The sequence below is a fragment of the Dipodomys spectabilis genome, unplaced genomic scaffold, assembly GCF_019054845.1.
Source record: "Dipodomys spectabilis isolate Male_0828 unplaced genomic scaffold, ASM1905484v1 ptg000069l, whole genome shotgun sequence".
Classification (NCBI taxonomy): domain Eukaryota; kingdom Metazoa; phylum Chordata; class Mammalia; order Rodentia; family Heteromyidae; genus Dipodomys; species Dipodomys spectabilis.
In genome coordinates, this window is record NW_024870746.1 from 2097840 (window position 1) to 2124225 (window position 26386).

The window sequence follows — 26386 nt, forward strand, 5'->3', positions numbered from 1 at the left end:
ATATACCATCTGGCCTCTGTGGGCCTTGCCACCCACTCCAGGAGGGGACTCCTGGGTCCCATCTGCTGCCTGAACTCTCAGTGCTGAGCCAACTCCTAATGGAGCTCCCATCTGGGGAGGGGAGCATAGGAAAAGTTGATGAGTCCCGGCTGAGCATGGGCTCCTCCCCCAGCCTTTGTGTTGTAAGTTAAGGGCTTCCAGGGCAGTGCCCTTTCTGAGTTCTCCTGAACCTGGCCATACCACTACCTGTCTTCTACTGGCAGGGAGGACCTCACTCCTCCCACCAGACCCTGGGGCCTCAGCATTTATCCGCCTGACTTTAATTATTCTGACTGACAGCAGAATAAGAGCCCCAGAGAGCCATCTGGGTGGCAGAGAGAAGGGGTTGTGTCTGCTGTGTCCACAGAGCTGCTGCACCTGCGCACACGTCCCACATCTCCTCCACACCAGCCTAACCACACTCTTGCCTGAGGAGTCTAAGATCCTACAAATAGCTATTCTGCACCTTTAAGAGCCATTCAGTCTACTGTGATCCGGTTATTGAGCATTTATTGAGCATTACTCGGTTGCCAGATGTCCTTTTTTAAACAGATGAGGAAACTGAGGCCCAGAGAAGTGATGTGGCTTGCTGAGTCACAGAGCTAATTAATCAAGGAAGAAATTGCACTAGAAGCCCGGTCTCCCGACTGCACTGCACAGTGGTACCCTGCGTGGTGACAGTGATGAGGACAAGTGTGGCACTTCTGCCTTCCAGGGGTGGGGGGTGGGGGCTCTTCTAGCCCCATTTTCTCTGCTCCATTGCACTGAGTTCAGTGCTGTGTGCATGGGAGTGTGGACACAAGCAGCCCATCCCTCTTGTCCAGACTCTGTTTTCTAAATTAAACCCAGATAGCACCTGTGCTCTACTCCAACATCTGGTGCCAGCATTCAGGGAGCTCATCCTCCGCTGAAGGTGACTCATGTAAGCCATGGTATCTGAGGCAAAAATGTCATTTCTAGACTGAAGTGAGGAGGCTGAGGCTTGGGTCCTCTCTGAATACAAACTAGGGTGGGCTTCCTCTGTGATGACTTCCTGCTTCCAGGAGGTACAGCGCCCCATAGGCTGGGAGTGAGAAGCCTGGGTCCCTGCCTACCTCCAGAGGGCTCAAACTTGTACTCAGGAGCCAGAGCCTTGCTAGGCCAGTGCCGCCACTGTAGTTGACCCTGTCAGAAAGCAGGGGCTTTCTGCCTGGGCTGCGCTTTGCTTCAGGAGGTTAGTCTTGGGACCCCTGAGGGTCTGGCTCTCATCCTGGGCTGCCTGGGATAAGGCCAGCACAGGGTGCAGGTGGGGTGAGAAAACGCTTCTCCTGAGGCCCCTAACCCAATAGCGATACTCTTGTATTCTGATTCCCTTTTTCTCTCATAGTGGGTTCTGCCTCTTCACATCTTACAAGCGATCTGATCCTTTGCTATTCAAGCCTTTACCACTCTAGCTCCCCATTGGCTCCTCAGGAATCACCCCAAAGACTGAACTATCTCGACTTTCCTTGCCCACTCATCTTCCTGCACACCACCTTGCAACTGGCTGATTTCCACTGACAGCTGAGTTTCTTAGACCCACAGTTAAAACTCTTCGGCCTAGACTCATGTCGCCTGTCCCATACATTCTCTATTCCCCTTTCACATTTCTCTCTGCTCTCTGAGGATCTCCACCTTCTCTCCAAATATGTCTCAGTCTCTACACTCCGTCAGAGTGTGGTCCTCGCCCAGCAGTGTCAGCATGACCTAGAAACTTGTTAGTCATGTAAAGTTTTTGTTTGTATCCCATACCTATTGAGTCAGAAACCTGGGAGTGGGGCCCAGCACTTGGTTTTTAACAAGCCCTCCAGGTGATGCTGATGTTTTCCAACCTCTGGCTCTCACCATTCCCTCTGCCTTACTCAATCCTTACTAGCTGCTTCACCCCCATCCCAGATTGCATGGGTTCTTAGTGTGAACTGTGCCAGCTACATTTTGTTGTCAGCGATCCTGTTCTTCCCTAGTGCACTGTGTTGCGGTGATGGAACCAGGTCTTGGGATGCGTACTGTACCTGGCATCCAATCAATGGTTCTGTTAACTCCCAACCCTTGCCCTAAAGACAAACTGTTTTTCTCAGCGCCTTTACTCCCCTGAACTTGCTTTGTAGAGTGCTCCCCTGGCCTTTCTTCAGCTTCATGAGCCTTTCTCTTTGCTGTCACAAAACAGCCATCTCTGGGTCTCCTTTCCAGGCCCTGTTCCAGGGCCCCAGTCCAGCATCTGTCCCCACTGTCTGTTTCCCTATGCAGGGAGGACAAAGGCCATGGGCACTCTGCTGAGCTCTCCTGAACCCTTTATCTCCCTGCTTAGCTGTCGGTGGGAGGAAGGAGCTCTGTACTCACCTTCACCTCACCTGCTCTCTCCCTTCTTGGGCCACTGTGTCCAGGGAGACAGGTGTGCCACACGCAGGTAGCCTAGCTGAGGAGGTAGGCAGGGACTGCAATCAAACCCTCACACTGTTCACCAAGCCATGCACCCTGGTTTGGAGTTGTGGGGAAAGGATGCCAGATGCCAATTTAGAATTTGCACAGAGGTGTGCTATGGGTAGTGGCAGCACTTGAGTGCATTAAACTGTCCATTGGTCCATTCATCTGTCCATCTAGTGTTTCTTTCTGCTCCACCTTTCCATCCTGTCCTCATAAACCCATCCTTTCATGGATCCTTTCACCCCTTAAGAGGTGTGAAGGTCAGATGGATTGGCAAGTTCATCTATTCCCACCCTCCATTCTCCTGAAATCAGGACCCTTCCCTTCCCTACTGGATCTTAGATTCAAAGGGCCTCTCCAACTTGAACATATTCCCTTGCCTGACTCTTCCTCTTCCACCTCCACTGTCCAGCTGCCCATGTACCTGCCACAAGGGTCTGGACGAAGCTGGTCACACCTTGGACTCACTCTCTGGGGGTGGCAGGCGGCCATTCTGCTCCTTGTCAGCCTCAGCATCCCCACCTGCCCCCTCCCCTGCCCCCTCCTCCTCCACCTTCTCATCCAGCCTGCTGGGGATGGACCAGTAGAGATGGGCGTCAAGACGGGCTGCAGCCTCTGCCAGCTCCCGGGCGCTGCATGAAGGTGTGGGCACCTCAAAGGTCTCATGGAAGCTGGCATAGTCCACCTCATAGAAGCCATCTTCCAGGGTTAGCACTGATGTGAAGCGGTGGCCCCACAGCACCTCGTCCACCAGGTAGGAGCTCCGAGCTTGGCATGTCATTCCTGGGGAAAGGAAACACAGGTCAAGGGGGGGGGGTCCGAGCCCCAGGATTCCCTTTCATCCCACAACCCTGTTTCCTCCATTTCTCCCCTAGGGCTCCCACCTTCCTGTGGTCTAGCCTATTTCCCCATCTGAACTCCTGTTCTTCCCTAGTTCCTTTACTTCCATTTGCCAAGCCACACTTCCCCTCCTCTCCTGGACAAAGGGATCATCTACTCCAACTATAAGGCACCCCACAGAGCATTCCCAAACAATCAATGGGTATCTACCCTTGTATTTGGTTACTTTCCAGGACCGAAAGCTCACCACCTCATAAGGATCTCATTCCTTCATGAGATGGCTCTAATAGTTGGGTTGTTCTTTATGCAAAGTAAACTGCCCTGTGGGACTTCCACCCTATGCTTTCATTCCCTTTCCACTAGACACCCCTTTGAGTATCTGAAAATAGTAATCTTCAGGTCAACTTAGGTCTTTCCTGCAGACAGAACATCCCTGATCATTCTTCACTTCATCTGGCTCCCAAATTTTTTACTTTCCTAATTGCGAGCCAGAGTGGCCAAGGAGGATCCTTGAAATGTTCCTTTGAATGTGATAAATCTTCCAGTTGTGGCCCAATCTATGCTTCTATCTCTCGCTTCTTCTCAGGATGCTTTAACTAAGAGGCCCATGATTACATAAACGTTTTGGGAAGTTGCATCACATTGCTACATAAAGCCTGTGGCCAACTAAATCCTCCAGTTTTTTTTTTTTCTTTCTCAACAGAGCTCTTCCATGCTGTGCTTACATAAGTGATTTTTAAAGCTAAATGTAGAATTTTATATTTATTCCTTTTAAATGTCATCTTGTTGGGGTTTTGGCTCATTATTCTCACTTTTCAAACGCATTTTGGATCCCAAAATATTACCATCCTTACCAGCTACATTTCTAGAAAAATCAGACAAGCGCTCATCGCCACCTTCTCCACTGCCTCCATTGTTGTCTGCCTTGCCCTGAGCCTGGGGCCTATTTTTCCTGTTGGGTTGCTATATACCCGCCTCCCCACAGGGCTGACCATTCTTCTCCTACCCTAAGGTCTCTCCCCAATTAATGTCCATCTCAGAACCAGGGGGGGATGGAAAAGCGGATATTAACTGAGCAGAGACTGATACTATCATGGAAAGTCTGCCTGAAGCATCCTGGTGAAGGCTGGAATAGGAAGTATCCTGTATGGGGGAGTGAAGAAGGGAAGCAAGGGTCACTGAAGAGAAGCGAGTGGTACAAAGGAAAGGAGAGCAAAGTAGGGCCCACTGCTGGTAGCTCCTAACTGTCATCCTTGCTACCCAGGAGGCTGAGATTTGAAGATCACAGTTTGAATCCAGCCTGGGCAGAAAAGTCTGTGACACTCTTCAATTAACTGGCAAAAGGCTAGAAATAGAGGTGTGGTAGAGTACCAGCCTTAAGGAAAAAAGCCAAGCAAGAGTGTGAGGCCCTGAGTTCAAACTGACATGGGGGTGGGGGTGGGGAGGAGACAGGGATGTGATAATAGCAAAAAGAAAAAAAGCGTGGGGGAAATGTGGTAACTGGAGAGTAAGGAATGGGAATACAGTTAATAGGGAAAGAGGAAAGAGCTAGAAGGTGAACCCAAAGTAATGGAGAAGTGGAAACCGTGAGGGAGGAGTGGGGTGGTAGTGAAGGCTCAGCTTGACAGGACCAGGGAAGACTGAAGGCAAAAGCTGCAGCACCCCCTAGTGGGCCTTTGGTTCTCCACCTTCATTTTCCTAATCCTCATCCAGCCAATAGGTTCTCTGTGTCGGCTCCCACATTGGCCTTTTCCTACTTGCTCCCAAATCCTTCACTGTGTAGGCCAGTGTTGGAGGTACTGATATCACATGTAAGTTATCAGTTCCTTAAGGGTAGGGTGGTGTCTATCTAGAAACAGTAACAGCATCCATTTCTCTTGTCAGTGAAACAGAATTTTGGCGGATGGAAGAACAGGCAGAAAACTAGATATCAATCTCCTTAAGGCCCTTTCCTAGGAAAAACTCAGGTCATGGAAAACCTTCATATCAAATTCCAGGGACTTAGGGTGTGTGTGTGGGGGGGCATGATTTCAAGCAGTAAAACACCTGCCTAGAAAGTGTGGGGCCTTGACTTCAAATCCCAGAACCATTCCCCCCAAACCAGGAGACCAGACCTCTGTTGCCCAGACCTCTTGTTGCCCAGACTTCTGGGCTCTGGGCAACAAGAAAACTCCTGAACTTGAGCCTTTGTTCCAGCTCTGAACATTGAAGGTAGACCTCCTGTGTCCAATCCAGGCACAGGTACATATTAGCTAACAACAGTGGACAATTTAACTTAATCATTCCTTGGGGCTATCACTTCTCTGAAAAATGAGCAAAATAAGTTATCTTCAGAGGGTTCTTACGAACTCAGGGTTGCAAAGTGCTTTGAGATTGCCCCACATGGGGTAAACACCTGTGTTAATAATTCTTCTTCCTCTCCCTATTCTAAGTGACACACCTCTCAACCAAGGGTCTCACTTAATACCATTTCAAAGAATTGCTGTAAGCCTTTCCTTGGTCCTCTGCAGAGTCACTCTTGTTGATGCCTCATTCCCATACCTAACCTCTCCCCAGGTCTCCCTAATTCCACCTCCATCTTTTTTCTTGGGGGTGAAGGGAGTCATGGGGCTTGAACTCTGACCTGGCTGCTGTCCCTGAGCTCTTCAGCTCTAGGCAAGCACTCTATCACTTGAGCCACAGCAGCACTTCTAGTTTTCTGGTGGCTTCATGGAGATAAGAGTTTCATGGACTTTCCTGCCCAGTCTGGCTTTGAACCACGATCCTCAGATCTCAGCCTCCTGAGTAGCTAGGATTATAGGTGTGAGCCACCAGTGCCTGGCTCCATCTTTTTTTGTGTGTGTGAGTGCAGGTTCTGGGGCTTAAACTCAGGGCCTGGGCATTGCCTCTGAACATTTTTGCTCAAAGCTAGCTTGCTACCACTTTGAGTCACAGCTCCGCTTCTAGCGTTTTGGTAGTTAATGCGAGATAGTCTCCTGGATTTTCCTCGGATCTCAGATTCCTGAATAGCTCCAGCCCCACCTCAATCTTTAACTCTGCATCAACTCTCCATCCGTCATCCTGCACCTCTCCTGGCCCCTCTTCATTTTGTATCCCGGCCCAGGCAACCCCATTGCCCTGCCCGGGCCTGCACCTGTGGCTTCCACCATGCCCTCTAGGATGACAACGATCTCGAAGTCATCCCTCTCGAGGGCGCGGCGCGATGCCTCCCAGAAGGGACTGGCAGCGTCGATTTCGTGGCTGATGACCAGTGGCGAGACAAGGAAGAGGCGATCGTCGCCCGTGTCGAAGCCCACGCTGAGGTCGGTCTGGTGCAGCGGAATGAACTCGCCCTCGAGGGTCTGGCGGGAGCGGATGAGCTTGGCGCGGATGGAGGCCTCGACGATGTGTGAGGAGCGCAGGTCACCCACGCGGAACATGAGGCAGAGGCGCCCGTCACGCAAGGACACCACGGCGTGCGAGGAGAAGACGAGCGTGGCCGCGCGCTTGTTGGGCTGCGAGATCTTGACGAACATGCAGCCCACCATGAAGGCATTCACCATGGAGCCCAGGATGGCCTGCAGCAGCAGCAGCACGATGCCCTCGGGACACTGGTCGGTGATGACGCGGTGCCCGTAGCCAATGGTGGTCTCTGTTTCGATGGAGAAGAGGAAGGCGGCCACGAAGCCGTTGAGGTTGTTGACGCACGGGGTCCACGCGGTGTCCTCCAGGTGCTCCAGGTCGCCGCGGCCGTAGGCGATCAGCCACCAGATGGCGCCGAAGAAGAGCCAGGTGAGCGCGTAGGCCAGCACGAAGAAGAGCAGGCTGAGGCGCCACTGCAGGTCCACCAGCGTGGTGAACAGGTCCGTCAGGTAGCGGTACGTCTCGCGCACGTTGCCCTGCTGCACGTTGCACCGGCCGTCCTTCTCCACGTAGCGCTGGCGGCCCCGGCGCCGCGGCGGCTCCTCGGGCCCCGGAGAGAAGGCCGCGTTCTCCTGCGCCATGGCGGCGGCGGTGCGCGCGTGCCTGGCAGGGACACCGCCGGCCACCCCGGGCCGGGTGCCTGGGTCGCGCCGGGGGCCAGGGGGGGAGCCTAGAGGGGCTTAATAAAGGTTTTCCGAATTAATGGTTTTGCTGTGGGTGGGGGACCCCAGGCCTCAGAGGCAGCCGAGACGAGGCTGGAGGGCTCTGGGTGGCCCCTGAGTGATTCGTAGTCTGTTTCCTCCCATCAGTAGGATGGGATAACATAACCCTCGCTGTCCCCAAGCGCAAAACATTGCGAGATCAAACAGCTTCGTAAATTGGATAACACTAGTCAAGTTCGACTGCTTTCAGGAATATGCCGCACTTCAACCGACTCCCAGGCCCGGAGAGAGTTTGTGAAGTCACCAGGCTCGGGATACACCTAACTCCCCGGCTAGCAGTCCAGCCTCCATCCCAGGACTCCTCTCCAGCATTCTATCTAAACGTCATCTGGAAGTTCACTCCCAAGATTAACACACAGTTCCCTCCCACCCCCCATTCCTTCTTCCCTCCCCCCTCTCCACTCCCTTCTACATCTTTGCTCCAGAACACACTTACAAAGGAGAAAGAAATGCAAGGTGTGGAAAGTTATGTGAACTAAGTCCAGTGTGAGCTGGGCACCAGTGGCTCATGCCTGTAATCCTAGCTACTCAGGAGGCTGATATCTAAGGACCTGGTTTAAAGCTAGCCAGGGCAGGAGCCATGAAACTCCAATAAACTATTCAGAAAAAGCCAGAAGTGGCACTATGGCCACTTCTCTAGTGGTAGAGCACTAGCCTTGAGCAAAAGAAGCTCAAGGACAGAGCCCAGGCCCAGAGTTCGAGCTCCAGGACCAGCAAAAAAAAAAAAAAAAAAAAGAACAAAAAACAAAATGTTGAGTGTGCAAGGGGTGAATACTCCCATGTTAGTTCATTCCCACTAAAAATCCTGGAGGTTTAGCCATGATCAGGGCTGCCCTGGTATGGTCCACATTTCCCTTAGATTCTTTCCCCAAAGGAGATAGACTGAAAATGGGGTTTGGGGACTAGGAGATAGGAAACCCTCACAAACAGCCAGGGTAAAGCAAGCACAAGGTTCATCAGGAGTTAGACTTGTATCCTCTAGTATCCCATTCTTCAAGAGAGGTGCCATCAGACCGGGTGAGGCTAAGCCCCTCATCTATTTCCCCACAACCTGCTATTCTTTTCTCCAGCTTCCCCTATTTCCCCTTCATACCCTAATACCAGCTCTGCCCTACCTGACATGTGCACCAAAGCTCACATTCCAAACAAAGCCCATATTCCACAAGAAGGAAGAAGCCCACCTGATTTTGCTTCAAAATCTTCCTTCAGAGAAGGTCTCTGAGCTTCAGTCTTCAGGGTCCTTCTTTAGGCACCCAGGGTCTAGAACAAGCAAGGTCTAGAATAAGGATTTAGCAACCATCACCCTCCTCCCCCTCTCTTTTCTGGGAATTGTCCTGTTCTGGCTGTAGGGGAAGGGAACAGGAGTGTGACATAAGGATCACAGATGGCCTGGATGTGTGACCAGGTCCTGGGGAGAAACTGCCTGGATATGTAACTCTATCCTAATACTCTAAAGTTTTAATTCTAGAGGAAAGTACTATAGTATTCAGACAGACCGTGTGTGTGTGTGTGTGTGTGTGTGTGTGTGTGTGTGTGTGTGTGTGCGCACGCATCTGTGCATGTGTGTGCACATGTGCATTTGCTGAGGTAAAGGGAAGGAGAAGAAACCAAAATGAGCATAGGGACTAACCCCTGTATTTATTTTCCCTGGATTCAGAGGACAGAAGATCCGTCCCTGCAGGGTCACAATGGTAGACCATGGTCATTCTCGTTCCTGATCAGCATGCTTGCCCCCCCTCCATCCCCCCCCTTAGCAGAAGGACCCTAGGTCATGCAGCAAAGTACTCAGTTTTGATCTATCTTTAGATCCTGACAAGCTTTCAGACACTCTCTCAGGGTCTTAGGTAATCTGACCTCCATCTCTTTGCCCAAGGATGGAGGAGACTCTTATGCTAATCACTTCCAGAACTCTCTTGCTCTTCCTTGCCCCAGGGATCTAGGTAAGCCTTCTTTTGATAGTGTCCTACCTCCTGTCTCTCTGAGTGAGGGGCTGTATTTTTTTTCTCACGAGGAAGAAATGGTGTAAAATTGTTGTAGGACTTGATTTCCACCTCTTTCAATAATTCCAGTTCCAGTCTACTCCTTACTTCTTGTGCATGCCATAATCTTAGTACCACATTTCCTCAGACCCCCCTCCTTCTCCTTAGAGAATACTGGGCAACAGGGGCTTATTTTGCTGAAAGGATCTGTGAGAACTCTCTCGGGAACCAGCTCCTCCCAAACCCACACTTGCCTTGGAAATAGGGGCCCAAATCCCAAGTCCCCACAACTCAACTCACAGCGTGTGCAGAGGAGAGTGGCCGGCAGCAGAGACCCTTGGGGGGTGGTGCCCATGCCCCTGACACCGCCCCCCCACGGGCCCCCTTTGGTGAGTGGGAGCCGCAGACACTGCTGTTTCTCCTAAATGTAGCGGCAGCTCTGCCTAGGATTGGTATCTGTGTCATCCCTACTTCCCAGATTCCCCTGCTCCTCTCTCGTTTCCAGGGCAACCAGTCTGGCGACAGCTCCTGAGCATTCCCCTCCCTTCCCCAGTCCTGGGTACCACTAGGGGCTGATCCACACGCTATAGCTATTTTTAGGTAAAATCCCTCCTCCTGGACTCAGAGTCGCCTCCTCACCCCCTCACAGGAGTGGGGGAAGGAAAGAAAAAAGCTGGCACACCGGTCCTTTCCTAAGATGCTCCTTGCTTTGGGAAAATACAAGCCCTTTGGTGCTTGAGATTAAAGTGCTTGGTTTAATTATGACCTCTAAAGAGCAAGACCATCCATCGTGGCACAGTTAAAGATAACAAATTTATTTACACTATTTACCCCCAGAAAGAGAGCCTGCAACTACCTTGTCCTGGGCTAAATAACCTGAACCAAGGGCAGCCTCAACCACCAAACCTCCAAGCTTCCAATAAGCAGTCCTGACCCCCCCCCCCACCTTTATTAGTTGGTCTGCAAACCTCCAATTACCTCCAAAGCTCCAAACCTCCAAAGGGGAAGGCCTGCCCTGCTCTGCTCCTGGAGGCTCCTCTCCACAGGCCTCTCTAGAGGGAGGTCCCAAGTGGCTTGCCCTGTGCTCCACAGGCCTGCCCTACTGTGCTCCAGCAGGTTTCCCCTCCTGCTGTCCCTCTCTCCTCTCAGTCCCTGGCTCTATTCCCCCACTCCAAGGGGACTACTCTCCACTCTACTTCCCTCCCCCCCACCCCAGGCCCCCTTTACCCTACTCCCTCCCCCACCAATGGTTTCCAACCGCCATTCATGCTCCTCCCCTAAGCTGCTCCCTGTCCAATCCCAATAGGCAGCTCAGCATGTGGGGCTCGATGCCCCACCTCCTCCAGCAGCATGTCCTGCCCCTGTTCGGCGGCAGGCCCCACCCCCTGCGGCAGGCCTCGCCCCCTCCAGTCTGTGGAGCCATGGTGAGGTTCGCTTCTTGATGTACCGCCCCTCCAGAGGGCCAGGCCACCAAACCACGCTGATTATTGGGACCCCTGCTGATGATCAGGGCCCCACTGTTTTTTTTTGTTTTTGTTTTTTTTACCGTTTCCTAGGATTTCAGAAGGCCGTCTGTTAGCATGCATTTCACCACTTTTAACATGGACCTCTGGGTGCAGGCGCTGCTCTAGGGTCTTTTTTTTTTTTTTGTCGGTCATGGGTCTTGAACTCTGGGCCTGGGCGCTGTCCCTCAGTTCTTCAGCTCAAGGCTAGCGCTCTACCACTTGAGCCACAGCGCCACTAATGGTTTTCTGTTGGTTAAATGGAGATAAAGAGTCTCACTGCCTTTCCTGGCCAGGCTGGCTTTGAACCGTAATCCTCAGATCTCAGCCTCCCGAGTAGCTCACAGGCGTGAACCACCGGAGCCTGGCTTCTGGAGTCTATTTTTTAAAAGAGGCTTTGGATACAGTTAGAGAGCAAAGAGATACCAGAGGCAAGGGATGGAGGCAGCATCAGGGGCTCTAATCTTTTTCAGTGATTTGTGATGTGACCCACAGAGGTTTTCTGTAAGCCACTGTTGTTAGGTTGTGAGCGTGGGCAAACAGCCCCTTTCTGCCAACTCCCTCAGTGTGCAGATCAAATTAGGCAATGCACACCAAAGGGCTTTGAAATGTATTTGATTAATTGCAAATATGTTGAGAAAGAATTCAGATGACAGAGAGTAAAGTTAAGGTTAGGGCTCAGATCCCAAGTGCCAGGCAATGGGCTAGATGTAAGTGGTTGCAGAAATGAATAAGTCCCTGCCCAAGAGAACTTCATGATCTCATGGTGGGGGTTGGGGGAGGAGTAGGATGCAGAATACAGACTATTGTTGCTACTAATAATTCACTGAGCATTAGCTACAAAGGAGAGACATACCTTACATTTACATAACAATCCTATGAGATAGGTATTAGTTTTTCATTTACAGATGAGGAATATAAAATAAAGAACAGTTAAATCATTTGTCAAATGCCCCAGTGTTGGACAAAGAGATAGGAGACAAACTCACTCACCTGTGTCACTACCCTTATGGCTTAAAAGAAAATAATTTATTTATTTATTATTATTTTTATTGGTCATGGGGCTTGAACTCTAGGCCTGGGCATTGTCCCTGAGCTCTTCAGCTAAAGGCTAGAGCTCTACCACTTGAGCCACAGCACCACTTCTGGCTTTTTCTGTTTATCTGATGCTGAGGAATTGAACCCAAGGCCTCATGCATGTGAGGCAAGTATTCTATTACTGAGCCACCTTCCCAGCCCAAGAAAAGATTTTTTTTTTCTTTTTCTTTTTGTCAGTCGTGGTGTTTGAACTCTGGGACTGGGCGCTGTCCCTCAGCTCTTCAGCTCAAGGCTAACGCTCTACCACTTGAGCCACAGTACCACTTCCAGCTTTTTCTGTTTAATGGTACTGAGGAATCGAACCCAGGGCCTCATGCATGCTAGGCAAGCACTCTCCCACTGAGCTACCTTCCTAGCCCAGGAAAGAAATTTTTGAGATAAGGTCTTACTATGTAGTTCAGGCTGATCTCAAACTCAAGATTTTCCTTCCTCAGCCTCCTAAATGCTGGGATTACAGGCATGTAAAGAATTTTTTTTTTTTTTTTTTTAAAGCTCGCCAGGCACTGGTGCTCACGCCTGTAATTCTAGCTACTCAGGAGGCTGAGATCTAAGGTTCAAGGTTCAAAGCCAGCCTGGGGAAGAAAAGTCTGTGAGACTCTTTTTTTTTTTTGTCGGTTGTGGGGCCTGAACTCTGGATCTGGGCACTGTCCCTCAGCTCTTCAGCTCTACCACTTGAGCCTTAGCCCCACTTCCGGCTTTTTCTGTTATGTGGTGCTGAGGAATCGAACCGAGGGCCTCATGCATGCAAGGCAAGCACTCTGCCACTAAGCGACCTTCCTAGCCCCGCAAAGATATTTTTTTAAGAAAAGAGATTTTAAGGTTTACAGGGAAATTTGAGAGAAGGATACAAAGATTTCCCATGTGTCTTCTGTCTTTGCAACATATGACCTCCCCCACTATTGATATCCCCACCCCCAAAGTGGTACCTTAGTTACAATCAACAAACCTCTATTTACACAGGACAATCACCCAGAATCTGTAGTTTACATGAGGGTTCACTTTTAGTGTTGTACATTCCAGGGTTTAGACATGTGTATAATGACATGTATCTATCATTATCATATTGTATAGAGTGTTTTTCACTGCTTTGAATATCCTCTGTGTTCAGCTGCTCATCCTGTTCTCCCCCTAACTCCTGGCGATCATGTATCCTCTATAGTTCTGGTTTACCCCCCAAATGTCAGATAGTTGGAATCATATAATATGTAACTTCTCGGTTGCCTGTTTTTACTTATGCATTTAAGGTTGCGGCATATCATGCATTTTCTATTTATTAATTTATTATTTACTTTGTGGTAGTACTAGGGATTGGATTTAGTGCCTTGTGTTTGCTAGCTAAGTGCTCTATCAGTTCAACTATTCCCCCCTTTTAGTAGGTTTTTCAAATAAGATCTTGTGCTAACTTGGATGGAGCTGGCTTCTAACAGAGATCCTCTTGTCTTTGTCTCTAAAGTAGCTGGGATTACAGGCATGTCTACCATGCTTGGCAGGCGGATCCATATTGTGTGCACACGCGCACGTACACCAGTCCAGGGGCTTGAACTCAGGGCCTGCGCACTGTCACTGAGCTGTTCTGCTCAAGGCTAACACTCTACTACTTGAGCTACAGCTTCACTTCCAGCTTTTTTTTTTTTTTGGTAGTTAATTGGATATATGAATCTCATAGATTTACTTGCCAAGGGTTGGCTGGGAACTGCAATCTTCAGATCTCAGCTTCCTGAGTAGCTAGGATTACAGGTTCCACTGGTGCTGTCTTTTTATGGCTTCATAGCTCATTTTCTTTTTTTTTTTTGGGTCCGGTTGTAGGGCTTGAACTCTGGGCCTGGGCGCTGTCCCTCAGCTCTTCAGCTCAAGGCTAACGCTCTACCACTTGAACCACAGCGCCACCTCAGGCTTTTTTCCTTTTGCTTATGTGGTACTGAGGAATCCAACCCAGGGCCTCAGGCATGCAAGGCAAGCGCTCTACCACTGAGCCACCTTCCCAGCCCCCTCATTTCTTTTTATGCTAAATATTATACCTTTGTTAGTATGTACTGCAGTTCATTTGTCCATTCACTGAAGTTTGGGCAATTAGGAATGAATGAAGTTGCTATAAACAGTAATGTGCAGGTTTTTTTTTTTGGACTGAAGTTCTTCTTTGAGTTGATAGCAGGGAGCATGGTTGCTTGGATCATGTGCTAAGAGAATATTTAGTCTTGGAAGAAACTACCAAACTGGCTTCCAAAGGGGCTCTGCCATTTTGGATGCCCACCTTCAAGAAGTTCCTGCTGGGGCTGGGAAGGTGGCTCAGTGGTAGAGCGCATGCCTTGCATGCCAGAGGCCCTGGGTTCGATTCCTCAGCACCACATAAGCAAAAAAAAAAAAAAAAAAAAAAAAAAGAAGTTCCTGCTGTGCTACATACTTGCCAGCATTGTCAGATCCATGTTCTTTTTGCAATGTTGTATCACTTCAGTAATATGAAATACAATATAGTGGGTTACTGGAAAGTCTGCCATAGCTCTGTTTATATATGTGAATGTGTACATAGATACACTGTTACATAAAAATCTTATAAGCAATATAGTACGTTACTAGAAAGCACATCATTGCTATGTTTATATATGCAAATGTGTATAGAGAGCCACTGTTACATTTAAAAAGCAGGACATAAAAATCTTCTTATAAGTTGATTCTGACTATACATAGCTGCAGGAATGCTGACCTAAAAAACTCAAGAAAAGGCAGGAGGTTGAGATCTGGAAAACTGTGGTTTGAGACCAACCCAGGAAAAAAAAATTTCTAGACTCTATCTCCAAAACAATTAGGAAAAACTAGAGCTGGAGGCATGGCTCAAGTGGTAGAGTACCAGCCTATCAAACATGAGGCCTTGCATTCAAACCTCAGTACTGCCAAAAAAAGGTGGGGGAATATTTCAGTGCTAATTTTCCCCCCAGGGAAGTTTAAGATTTTTTTTTTTGCAGCATTGAAGTTTGAATCTAGGGCTTTGTGCATACTGGGCTAGTGTTCAGCCACTGAGCTATATCTCCAATGCTCAGGCTCTGGTCCCAGGGAAATAATTAAAAGCAGGGAATAGCATGCAAATGTAAAATTATAGTGTCCAGAATAGAGAAGAGGGAAAAAAGGATAAGGATTGAGGAGGAGAGAGAACAAGGTGTATCTCTCCAGGGCATATCCCCCACTGACCTCCTTCTTCTAATTGAGTCCCACCTTCCTGATAGCCCATTCAATACGAACACATCAGTGGATAAGCCCAGTGAAGAACAGCATGATCCAATCAAGTCTAACAGTGCCACCAGCTATTCCAAGCCTTTAACACACAAGCCTTTTGGAAGGACACTTTATATGCAGAACCAGAACACAAACTTCTATTGAGGTCTGTCACAGGGATTACATGAAGCAAATTGTGACACATTGTAAATACTCAGGAAATGTGAGCTATTATCTTCCTCCTCCTCCTCTTCCTCCTCCTTCTCCTCTTCCTCCACTTCTTCATTATCAAGGTTGGTAATCATCATCATGACTATCACGATCATCATCAGCATCATTACTATCACCATCACCATCATCATTATCCCAGGGATCTCATGAAAGCCTTGTCCAGCCTGTGCCACCTTGCTGGGCTCAGACACCACCCAGTAAGACCTGCAGGGGGCTCTCCTGGTACACTACCCTCCTCTCCCCAACCTCTTGCCTGTGTTTCTTGTTGTTTAGAGTGGAAATATCAGGTTTTCAGCCCGAGATTGGCATCAAGAGTGCTGTTAAAGCCCCAGTCAACATCCCTGTCTCCTGGGCCTGGCCCTGTCACCCGAGCCTTGGGACTGCTAGCCTGCCCTTCTCTGTTCTGCCAAGTGGCCACTCAAGCGGGCTCCACTGTGCCAGGAGCTCAGGGAGAAGAAACTAAACTCTGGGGCAAGGACTCATTTGCATAGCACTGCCTCCCTTTGCTGGAGGGAGAATCACCAGGCTGGCAGTGCCCTCTAGAAAATGCTTGCAACCATCCCCCTGCCTTCATGCCCTGACTGTCTGGGAGACCATGACTCTCTCACCTGAATTACTGACCTTGCAGATCCCAGCCTTTACCTGTTATTTAGTTCCTTGCTTATCACAAAGCTTGAACTGAGGTGGGAGAAAACAAAATTTTCCTAGGCACCAGGATACAGAAAAATAGGCAAGATGTTAGCATTTACATACTGAGGAATGAAAGCCTCTCTTCAAGGAATCGATCCAGACATGTCAGCAGAGTTGTGACAGGGGAGATTTGAACAGAGAATATGTGGTCAAGAAGGCCACAATTGAGACCAGTCTGCTGTTCTATCAAGAATGGTGGGACATGCCGGGCGCTGGTGGCTCACGCCTGTAATCTCAGCTACTCAGGAGGCTGAGATCTGAGGATCACGGTTCAAAGCCAGCCCGGGCAGGAGAGACAGTGAGACTCTTATCTCCAATAAACCACCAGAAAACCGGAAGTGGTGCTGTAGCTCAAGTGGTAGAGCGCTCGCCTTGAGCTGAAGAGCTGAGGGACAGCGCCCAGGCCCAGAGTTCAAGCCCCACGACTGACAAAAAAAAAAGAATGGTGGGACAAAAATAGCAAAAGCAGCCTGCTGTCTGTGAGGTACTTCTTACAGCAAGTAATTTGGACAGGAGGTAGGGCTTTTATTTTGATGGGGGTGGGGAGGTGGAGTTCCCTTCCTCCACCAAACAGTTCTGAGTCAGGGTTGCAAGGACTGACAGGATAAATGCACAGCAGCCCTTAGCTTGCCCCCTCAGCAGCTGTCTTTGTAGCAAGCCCTGGGGTCAGCTAATTTGGAACAGGCTCTATGAGGAAGGTCATGAGACTTCTGGGGCAGAAGCTGGGGGTGGAGGAGGAAGCATGAAGGGGAAGATAGCTGAGGAGGAGCTTAATGGAGCAGCAAAGCCAATTGAGTAGGATGTAACAACTTGTCCAAATTCAAAGGAGATGGGACTTTAGAAAATCCCAAGCAGAGGATGGATATGGTGAAAGCAGTGGATGTGGTGAATGACCATAGCTGGAGGCTGGAGTGAACAGGGGAGAAGCAGAGCACAGCTACAGGGCAGTGGAGGCCTGGCTGGGGAGCTGGGGGCGAGATACTCGCTGTCATTCTGAGTATTTTCAGAAGAGGAAGATGACCCAAAGCTGCCTCAGTCATTGGTCCATTTTGCTTTACATGGTTGAGAAGAGACAGAGCAGAATTTACACCTTACTTGATAGTTATTTGACAGCTAGAGGTGATCTAGGAGTAACCCTAATTTTACAGGTAAGAAATGGTTCCCAAGAAAATAGGGCCAACTTTCCAGTGGCCCACACCTGTAATCCTAAACTACTCAGGAAGCTGAGATCTGAGGATTGCGGTTCAAAGCCAGCCCGGGCAGGAACATCTCTGAGACTCTTATCTCCAATAAACCACTAGAAAACTGGAAGTGGTGCTGTGGCTCAAGCGGTAGAGTGCTCACCATAAGCTGAAGAGTGCAGGGACAGTGCCCAGGCCCAGAGTTCAAGCCCCATGCCCGACAACAACAACAAAACAACAACAACAAAAAAAAAACAAAACAACTCTCGGAATAATTTAAACTCAACATGTGGCCAGGAGCCATAACCTCTAGTTGTAAAATAAGATTTTGCTTAAATCATGCAAATCTCCTCTAGTATCCCTTTGTGACAAGCTTCAGACTCAAGGGTTGGAATCCTAGATCTAACACTGTTACTGTAAGCAAGCCCCTAACTTCCCTGAACCTCATCTTCCCTTTTTGAGGTCTACTGTGCCCAGTAAATACTCACAGATATTAACTTCTTGAGCTCATATCCCCAATTACTTCTTGGGCTCCTGCTGACTGTTCTAGAAGTTCTCTCTTGGAAAAAACAAAACAGAAACCAAACCAAAACCTTACAAATTAAGAGCTGATGCTGAGAGAATAGCTCAAGTGGTAGAGCAAAGTTCTTAGTTCAAACCTCAGTACTGCCAAAAAAAAAAGCAAGCAAGCAAGCAAACATAACTCACACCCATGAATCATCACTTGTAAACATAAAGCCCTGAGTCTAAACTATGAAAAAGTCAGACAGAAAGAAATTTTAAACAAAATTAAAAACTGTCTGGTGCCAGTGGCTCACACTTGAAACCAAAGGGGAGGCTGAGATCTGAGAATCACAGATCAAAGCCAGCTGGTATAGAAAAAGCACATGAGACACTTTATCTTCAATTAACCATCAAAAAGCCAGAGGTGAAGCTGTGGCTCAAGTGTAGAGCACCAACCCTGAGCAAAAATGCTAAGGGAAAGTGCACACACACACACACATCCTGACATTTCATATATGCAGAGGACTATAGATGATAGATATATGTGTGTGCATATTATAAAACATAATTTAAGAATCAAAACTCAATTTACTGTCCTCTGGTAAGATCAGAACATGACAATGCTGTTGAAGCTGGCTGTATACTTTCCCACAACCTCATTCCCCTCATGTTCTAGAATGTCTAAAAATCTAATTGCCATTCCCACCTCACACCACTGAGTTTTAGCAGATGCTCTTCTCTTCTCTTCTCTTCTCTTCTCTTCTCTTCTCTTCTCTTCTCTTCTCTTCTCTTCTCTTCTCTTCTCTTCTCTTCTCTTCTCTTCTGGCTTATCCCAAGTGTTGAGTGGAACATTTGTGTAGGGTTTGGGCTCCAGGAATTGATTTAATGAAAACAGTTTGCTTCTGCATTGAGATGGAGGAGCAGGATGAAGGGTGGTCAGGTCCTCAGCTGGTTGTGATCTTCCCAATCTTGGGAGAAGTCATGGAAATGGAGAACATCATTCTGGAAAGATGTAACTACAGGAGACCTAACAAAATTTGATGGCTTCATCAGCCAACATGCCAAGGAATGAGATATTGGGTAAAGATGAAGATTAAAGTTTAGTTTTAGTTTCTTAGTCTGCTTGACCAAGATTAAGAAGAAATAAGGAAGTCATGAGTTCTTCCAGCCTTGGGAGGGGTGGAAATCCCCTGTAGATGACCACAATCATGGAAGCTGAAGCTCCAAAAACTGTGTAGGGTTTGAAAGAGAAGTTTGGATAGCACTCACAGACACAATGTAAGAGACAAAGTACAAAATTACAGAAAGAAAACACAAATACAAGACTGACCCATGGGTATTGAGGAGGAGTGGCTATAGGTTTGGCAGTGCAGACTCAGTAGAAGAAGACAGGGTGCACGGTGCCGGGTCCAGGTTATCCATGGCCTTCTGTTCCATGGTAAGGAGCTTGGATTTTACTGATAGGCAAACTGGCAATGACACTGGGAAGTGTCAAAGTCAGATTTGCTTTTCCAAAAGATATACACTATTGACATCTAATTACCTTTGCATAAAGAAATGCATAACCTGAATAATCATCAGAGTGGAGAAAGCATGAAAGACCAGTGAGAAAGCTGCTGCAGTAACGCTGGTGTGAGGGTGATGGTATCTTGGACCACAGCAATGATAATAGCATAGAGTGGTTTAGAAAGTAGATGTATGATTGGATAAGGGAGAATAGTCTAGGATGGCTGCTGAGTTTCCAGTTGGATGATGGTAATGTGGTAGGGAATAAAGAGGGACATGTTTTTTGATTGGCATACAGGGGTTTTATTATGATAATTCCATAGGCAGATACAGTGTACTTTGAACAAGTTTACCCCCTCTATTATATCCCTTTCTCTTCCCTTACTCTCCCTTTTAAAATAGGCTTTTGTGGGTTTCTTTATACTATATTCATCTATGAATAAATTCATATTTATATATGATATCTATCATCTGTTTTTCATACTCATAATCTATCTTGCTCATACTTGAGTACTCCTGGGAGCAAGATGACATGTTCTAATTTGAATGTGTTAAGTTTGAAATGGATATCCAGGAGGCTACATGTATTGACACCTGGGTAGTAGTTGAAGATAAATGCTTGGATGTTTTTGGAAAAATAGTAAATATGTAAGTGTCTATTAATGATTCCATAAATTATTATAGTATTTTTGCTTCTCTTCTCATCTATTCTTCATCTTATACTGGAGTTTGACCAGATCGAGTGCTTGTAAGCTCTGAATGCCAGGACTGTGGGCCCTTAGAGATCTTTTTGATATTGCTTTCCTGTTTCCTTCAAGCTCCTGAAAGGAACCAGGGTGATTATAGGAACTATGTGTGTTTTAGCGTAACATTTTTACATTTTAGTGTAACCTTTTACACATCGCTTGGACTGTCCATATTTGGGGTAACTTAACGGAAGTTACTTTTTTGTGATAAAACTACAATAGTATTATTTGCTTGGCATGGGTATTAATGACTCAAAGAATGTATAATAAAGACCCAGCCTTCTGGGTTATTATTCTGCTTGCTCTTTTTGGATAGTTGTATTTTGTAGTCACATAAACAAACTTTATTTTTTATCTTTCCAATCAAGTTTATATTCAGGGTCTGCAATTACATTGGAAGTGATAATCTTAATCTTTGTCCTTAGAGAAAAATCCTGCAAGTCAAAATTATCAACAAACTTGAGTAGTTTCTAAAATGAGTGCAGGTGTAACTCCACTGAAGAATTTTCAGATAGATGTGTTTATGCTCTGTGTAATAAAATGTTCATGGCTGTCTTCTGATCTATTCAAGTACTCACATAGTCTTACTGTATACTTGATAACCAAAGCAGAGGAAAGAAAACTTAGGATAAGAAAACAGTTTGCACATTCTAAACTATGTCACTTTAAGTTTGTTGATTATCATGTAGTAAATATTTCTTTGATTTTTTAAAAATAAATCTTGTGTGACAGCCCAGCAGGATGGTCTTTAGACCATCTCACCATGGCCACGAATTTCTGTTGACACAGGAACAGAGGTTATTAGAAATTTGAAGAAAAGTGGAAAGGTCGTTTCTAGTACATAGTTTTAGCTTCTATTCATTCTCTCTTATCTTAGTAGAGTTCTTGAAAGGGCAAACTCTACTTGCTAGTGTGAAGTATAGGCTACACTTTCTTGCTCCATCATGGTCACTTTCTTGAAACTGCGCTTGAATATCACTATTTGTCTTTCCTATTGTCAAATCCAATGCTTCCTCTCTTTGTATCCACTGACATTGTTACAACCTCCTTGTATCTTTGGCTTTTCTGACCTCCCATGCTCTGTCTCCTTTCTGCCTGTATGGTGGGTTCTCTGTCACTCTTTAAAGGGTGGGGCCCTCTCCTTGTTCTCTAAATGCAAGTCTTTCTTATTCTCCGTATAGGTTAGCTTTCCATTATGTACCATCTTTGTTGGGAACTATCTTGCTCTCAAAGCTTTAATACACTCTGTCTTGGCAGCAGCAAGCTCCTTCCTTCCCTCTGACTCCTCTCCACACCTTCCAGCTCCAAACCCATCAATTTCTTCCCTTATTTCAGCCCCTTTACCAGTTTAGCTCTTCCCACTAATGATTTCATAGTTTACCTGATTGCTAGATTACTAGATTTCAGTCTATTTTCTCTGATAACCATTACCACATCAATTATTGAAATTATGTATTGCAGTTAATTATTGCAATTACTGCCAACATTATTGCAATTACTTTGTATATGTATATTCTTATATATTCATATATTTTCTATATATTCATATAGAAAGTAATATATAGTTGCATATAGTTTCTGTTTTACTCACACTGGTTTGCCTACTTCTAGATTACACTTCCTAATCTTATGCATAGTTTTGCCTCCCCTGCTGATCTCTCAACTGCTTTCTATTGCCTATAGAAATTCTAGGATGGGGGCTGGGAAGGTGGCTCAGTGGTAGAGCACTTGCCTTGCATGCCTGAGGCCCTGGGTTCAATTCCTCAGCACCACATAAGCAAAAAGAAAAAAGCTGGAAGAGGGGTGGGGGTGGGGGGTGTGGGGGGGGTGGGAGGTGGGGGGGGAGTATGGGAAGGGCTGGGAAGGGGAAACAAAGGAGGAGGCTACAATGCTTGATAAGAAATGTAGTCATTATCTTGCCCATGTAATTGTAATCCCTCTGTACAGTATTTCCACAATAAAAAAATAAATAAAAATTAAAAAAAGAAAAAAAACCGGAAGTGGCACTGTGGCTCAAGTGGTAGAGTGCTAGCCTTGAGCTGAAGAGCTGAGGGACAGCACCCAGGCCCAGAGTTCAGGCCCTGCGACCAGATCCCCCCCCACACCAAAAAAAAATTCTAGTATGGCACCAGAACTACTCTGAATTTAGTATAGGTCTTTTCCTTAGCACAAGCTACGTCTGTGGGACCTAACTTTTAGCTTAGTAATTCCCTAATGAGGGCACTCTGTGTGTGTGTGTGTGTGTGTGTGTGTGTGTGTTGTGAATTGAATCCAGGGTCCTGTGCATGGTAGGCAAATGCTCTACCACAAGTTACATCCCAGCTCCAATGAGGGCTTTATGATATAACTTATCATATACTCTTTAGAAGATAAGCTTTCTAGTTTTTTTTTCTATACATGCTCCACACGGTAACACTGGTATTGATTGTCTCTGATGAATGAACATGGAGAAATAATTATTTTCTTCTGTAATAAATGCCAAGAGTGGAGATTGTGGATTAAAAAAATCTCGCAAAATGTGTGTTGAGATAATGAAAGCAGTCCTTGGTGATGAAAAGGTGGAGACCTCCACTGTGTATTCTAGTTAGTGGGAACAGTATGATGCAGAGGTCCCAAGCAGACTTACATTTTCGTGGCTTGGTTCCTCGGCCTCCAGTGTCTTTCCTGTCATCTCCTAGCACCTGAATCCTCTAAATCCTTTGGGTCGTTCAGGGGACCTAGTTGGACTTGTGGATCTCTCGCTCCCCCTCCATCTCTTCCCCTGTGTGTCTTTCCTGTCATCTCCTAGCACCTGAATCCTCTAAATCCTTTGGGACTACTTAGCAGATATCCTCTCTTCCCTCCCACCTCTACCGGGAAGTGAAGTGACCTTTCGCCTTTCCGCAAACCTTCAGTGTCTGCCACACTTTACTGCCTTTTATTTCCTTGCCACATGAAGCCTCTGTTTGGTGGGAGTGATATTCTGAGCATTTCCCACCCTGCACTACTTAGCAAGCGGTGAAAATCAGGAAAATACTATGGAATGAGTCCCATGCCCCAGAGCCCAGGCCTCGTCTGCCCAATCACAGTCCTAGGAGCAGTTCGCTGGGCCTGTGGACCTGTTCTGAATTCATTTCCACTTCATTAACTGGGCCCCAGCCCCGCCCTCGCCGCTCCCTCTCTGGTTGCTGCACTCTGGATACCAACGTCTTTCTTCTTTCTTTCTTCGCCTGTCACCTTGCCAGCTCGGCTTCCATCGCTCCACGTATCGTCTCTTCATCTCCCTTTCTCCCTGACTCTGTCTGGGTCTCTGTCTTTGGGTGTTTCTGCGCCTCCAACTGTCTGGGTCTCCGCTTCCTTGCTCACTATGCCACGCCCCTTGCCCACGCTCCTCCAATCCCGACCGCTTGGGCTTGGCGCTCCACTCTCCCATTGGTCGGTCCAGAGCCCCACGCCCCCGCCCGCCCAGCCCCCCCTCTGGGCCCATTCACTCAAAGTTTGGCTCTGGTACTGCGGAGGGAGGGGGCGGCCCGGCCCGGCCCAGCTCTGCCCCCGGCCGGCCCGACCCCGGCCCCGGCCCCTGACAAGCCCTTATCTGATCCCAGATCCGGGTTTAAGAGTCCTGGCTCTGCCCGTCACTGAGCTCCGCTCCTCACTCCTGCCCGCCCCGTCGGTCCAATCTGTCCTGCTGCCCCGCGGCCCGTCCAAGGGGCCACTCCGCCTCGGACCCAAGGTAAGACCCTGGCCCTGATGGAGGAGTGCTGCCGCACTGGCCGGGGTCCTGTCCACTTAGCTCTTCAAAGACATTGGGATCCCTAATCCCCAACCCCTTAGTCCCTACTGGGGGCTGACCTGCTCCCCTTCCCTTCGCCTTGGGCAGTCCCAAACCGAGCCTTCTGGAAAGAGCTCCCCATGGAGGTTTCTCTCTCTGTGTCTCTCTGTGTCTGTGTCTGTCTGTCTGTCTCTCTAATGGTCACCTCACCCTTTTAATCCTGGGAAGGGGCTTTCCTGTTGCCCCCCTCCCCACTCTGTTGAGGGGAGCAGACCTGCAATTGCATCTCTGTTTCTTGGGTTACTACAGTGACCACCACACATCTCCGTGCATCCACCACACAGGCACGCAGACATTGCCCCCTCCTCCCAGTAGACAGCTCCCCCCCCCCCCCCCCCCATTCAGTGACACTCAGATAGTGACACTGATCACTCAGGGAGTAGAACACATACAAGTTAGATTAGGGAGAGACAGGAGCCTGGAGTGTCTGGGAACCCAGTCAGCAATCTCTTCCTTTCTTTCTCGCCTGCCTCCTGCTTCAAGATACCCAACCCTTCTCCTCTGTACCCCACCTTCTCTCCTTCAGACAGGTGAATCCTTCTGGAGTCGGAGGGTAGATTATGATCTGTAAATTCATCCTCCAAACTGAGATGCTCTTCCTGTTCCATCCCTCCCTCCACCAGAAACTAAGCAAGGGCTCCAGTGTTAGGAGAAATGAAGGTTGGAACTTGCTCATTGAGGTGAAAAGAGTAGAATCCCATGGTGGGAACAAGAAGGGCAAAACTGGGGATGGTAAGGGTGGGCCTCTATGCTCTTGAGATTTCATTGCTGTAAATGAAGCTCCCAGGCAGGTTGGGGCAGAGGGAGAAACCAGATAGTGTAGAAGCCAGTGTACATTTGGACCCAAAAAGAAGCTGGAGCTTAAAGTCTGATCAAGTTGTAGATGGATACAAATGCTGACTAAAGATTTCTGGCCTGTATGTCCTTGATGGGGTGTTTGGATTTTTTTCTCTCCATAAGAACTGTTTTAGGTAATCTGGGTGGGAGAGAGATGATGATGATGATGATAAGTAGGAGGAGGATGGAAGATTTGGTGTCCCCCCCTGTTTAGAGATGCTGAAAGAGCTTGGAGTGGGTGCTGAAAAGCCACCAACAATTCAATTTAGTTTCACCCTAAAGCCCTCTCCTTGATTTCTGAGGATTTTTGAATATGTTCCTGGCATAATGATGGGTGCCACTCTGTGCCAAACAGTAAGGTTCTTAATTTTTTTGGGTGTAGACTGGAAATGGGGGACCAAGCCTAGAGGGAACCAGGTGTCCTGACTCATAGCTGGTTCTTTAGGGAGGAAGAAAAGGTGGTAAGAGTGGGGGAAGGCTTCCTGCCAGGGAGAGGGTCCAGGACTGTGGAAGCAATAGGCATGGCCAGGCAGTGCCAACTCCTCCTTCCCCCCTCCCCCGCGAGTCATTTGGTGGTGGTGGTGAGGGAGGGAGGGAAGGAGGGGGAGTTAGGGGTGATCTGGGCCAGTCCAGCCTCCCAAAGCCCTTGCCAACCTGGGTCCTGAAAGAAACTGCTGTTTTCTGAACCATCTCCCCCACCCCCCACCCAGAACCTAGAGCAGCCAAGTTGTCTCAGCGGATATCAAATGGCAATGACTCTACTGACTGGGGGGGGGGGGGGGGACTGGGACTGGGGCAGTGGCAGGGGTGGGGGGAGCAGAGGTATGGTTCCATTTCTTCTGCAGCGCTAATACAGACTCCCACATCTCCCTCCTACTCAGAGGATAAAAACACGTCTCCTTAGCACCAGCTCCACATCCATCCTTTGGATGCATATGTCTATGTGGGGGAAATAATTGTCTTCCCACCAGCATCCCATATCTCCTCTGTGTGGCCCCCACCTGTGCCACTCTACATGAGCTTATTTACAGCTCCAAATTTGCTAGCTTGGCCTAGGAGGGAAGTGGCTGGCAAAAGACCCAGGGGCCTTCTTTTTGCTTGTCCTCCCTAGGGACCAGAAGGCTGGGATGCTTGGATCTGGGTGGGCTTGGATGAATTCACTGGAGTTATCCCCAGGTATTGGTGGGATAAGAGGTTTAGGAGTCTTGAGGTGGGTTATGCAACAAGACCCACTTCCTGCAAGAAGATTCCTGGGTCTCCTAGCAAAAGGTTGGCTTGCTTACATATAAATGGAAAGGTAGGTTGAAGACCTTAGTGATGGTGAGGAAGGAACGAAACTTTGGGCAACAGAGCCCTCAAGTGTTCCTCCTAAGGTTATTTAGAACAGAAGAAAAAACTCCGCTCTCCCTCCCTCCTCGGCCTAGATTCTTCTCTTGCCTGACTGGTCAGTGCTACTGTCCTGGCTGAGGCCAAGCTCTCCAGGACAGTAGTGAGGCCCTGGAAGGGGACGGGGAGAACAGATAACACAAGGCAGAATGCTGCGATGAAGCTGCAGAAAGATTGGAGCCAAAGGGGAAGTTTGGAATTCAAATGTTTTAGCACCCAATAAAGAGGGTTGGGTGGGAAAGCTCTAGAGAAGGGGAGTACTT

General features: G+C 48.0%; 2 protein-coding genes across 2 annotated transcripts in view; one reads left to right on the plus strand and one right to left on the minus strand.

Annotated features, from left to right (window-relative positions):
• Window positions 1-540: 540 nt before the first annotated feature.
• Kcnj9 (potassium inwardly rectifying channel subfamily J member 9) lies at window positions 541-7304 on the minus strand. Its single transcript, XM_042681975.1, has 2 exons — window positions 6455-7304; window positions 541-3264 (listed from the first exon to the last, which is right to left on the minus strand). Exons 1-2 carry the CDS (start codon window positions 7302-7304, stop codon window positions 2933-2935), a joined length of 1182 nt encoding a protein of 393 aa, XP_042537909.1. The 3' UTR covers window positions 541-2932.
• Window positions 7305-23586: 16282 nt separating this feature from the next.
• Window positions 23587-26386, plus strand: part of Kcnj10 (potassium inwardly rectifying channel subfamily J member 10) — a 32012-nt gene continuing 29212 nt past the window's right edge. Inside the window, exon 1 of the mRNA XM_042682143.1 lies at window positions 23587-23801. The gene's annotated coding sequence lies outside the window, so the exon portion shown is untranslated. The remainder of the gene's footprint in view (window positions 23802-26386) is intronic.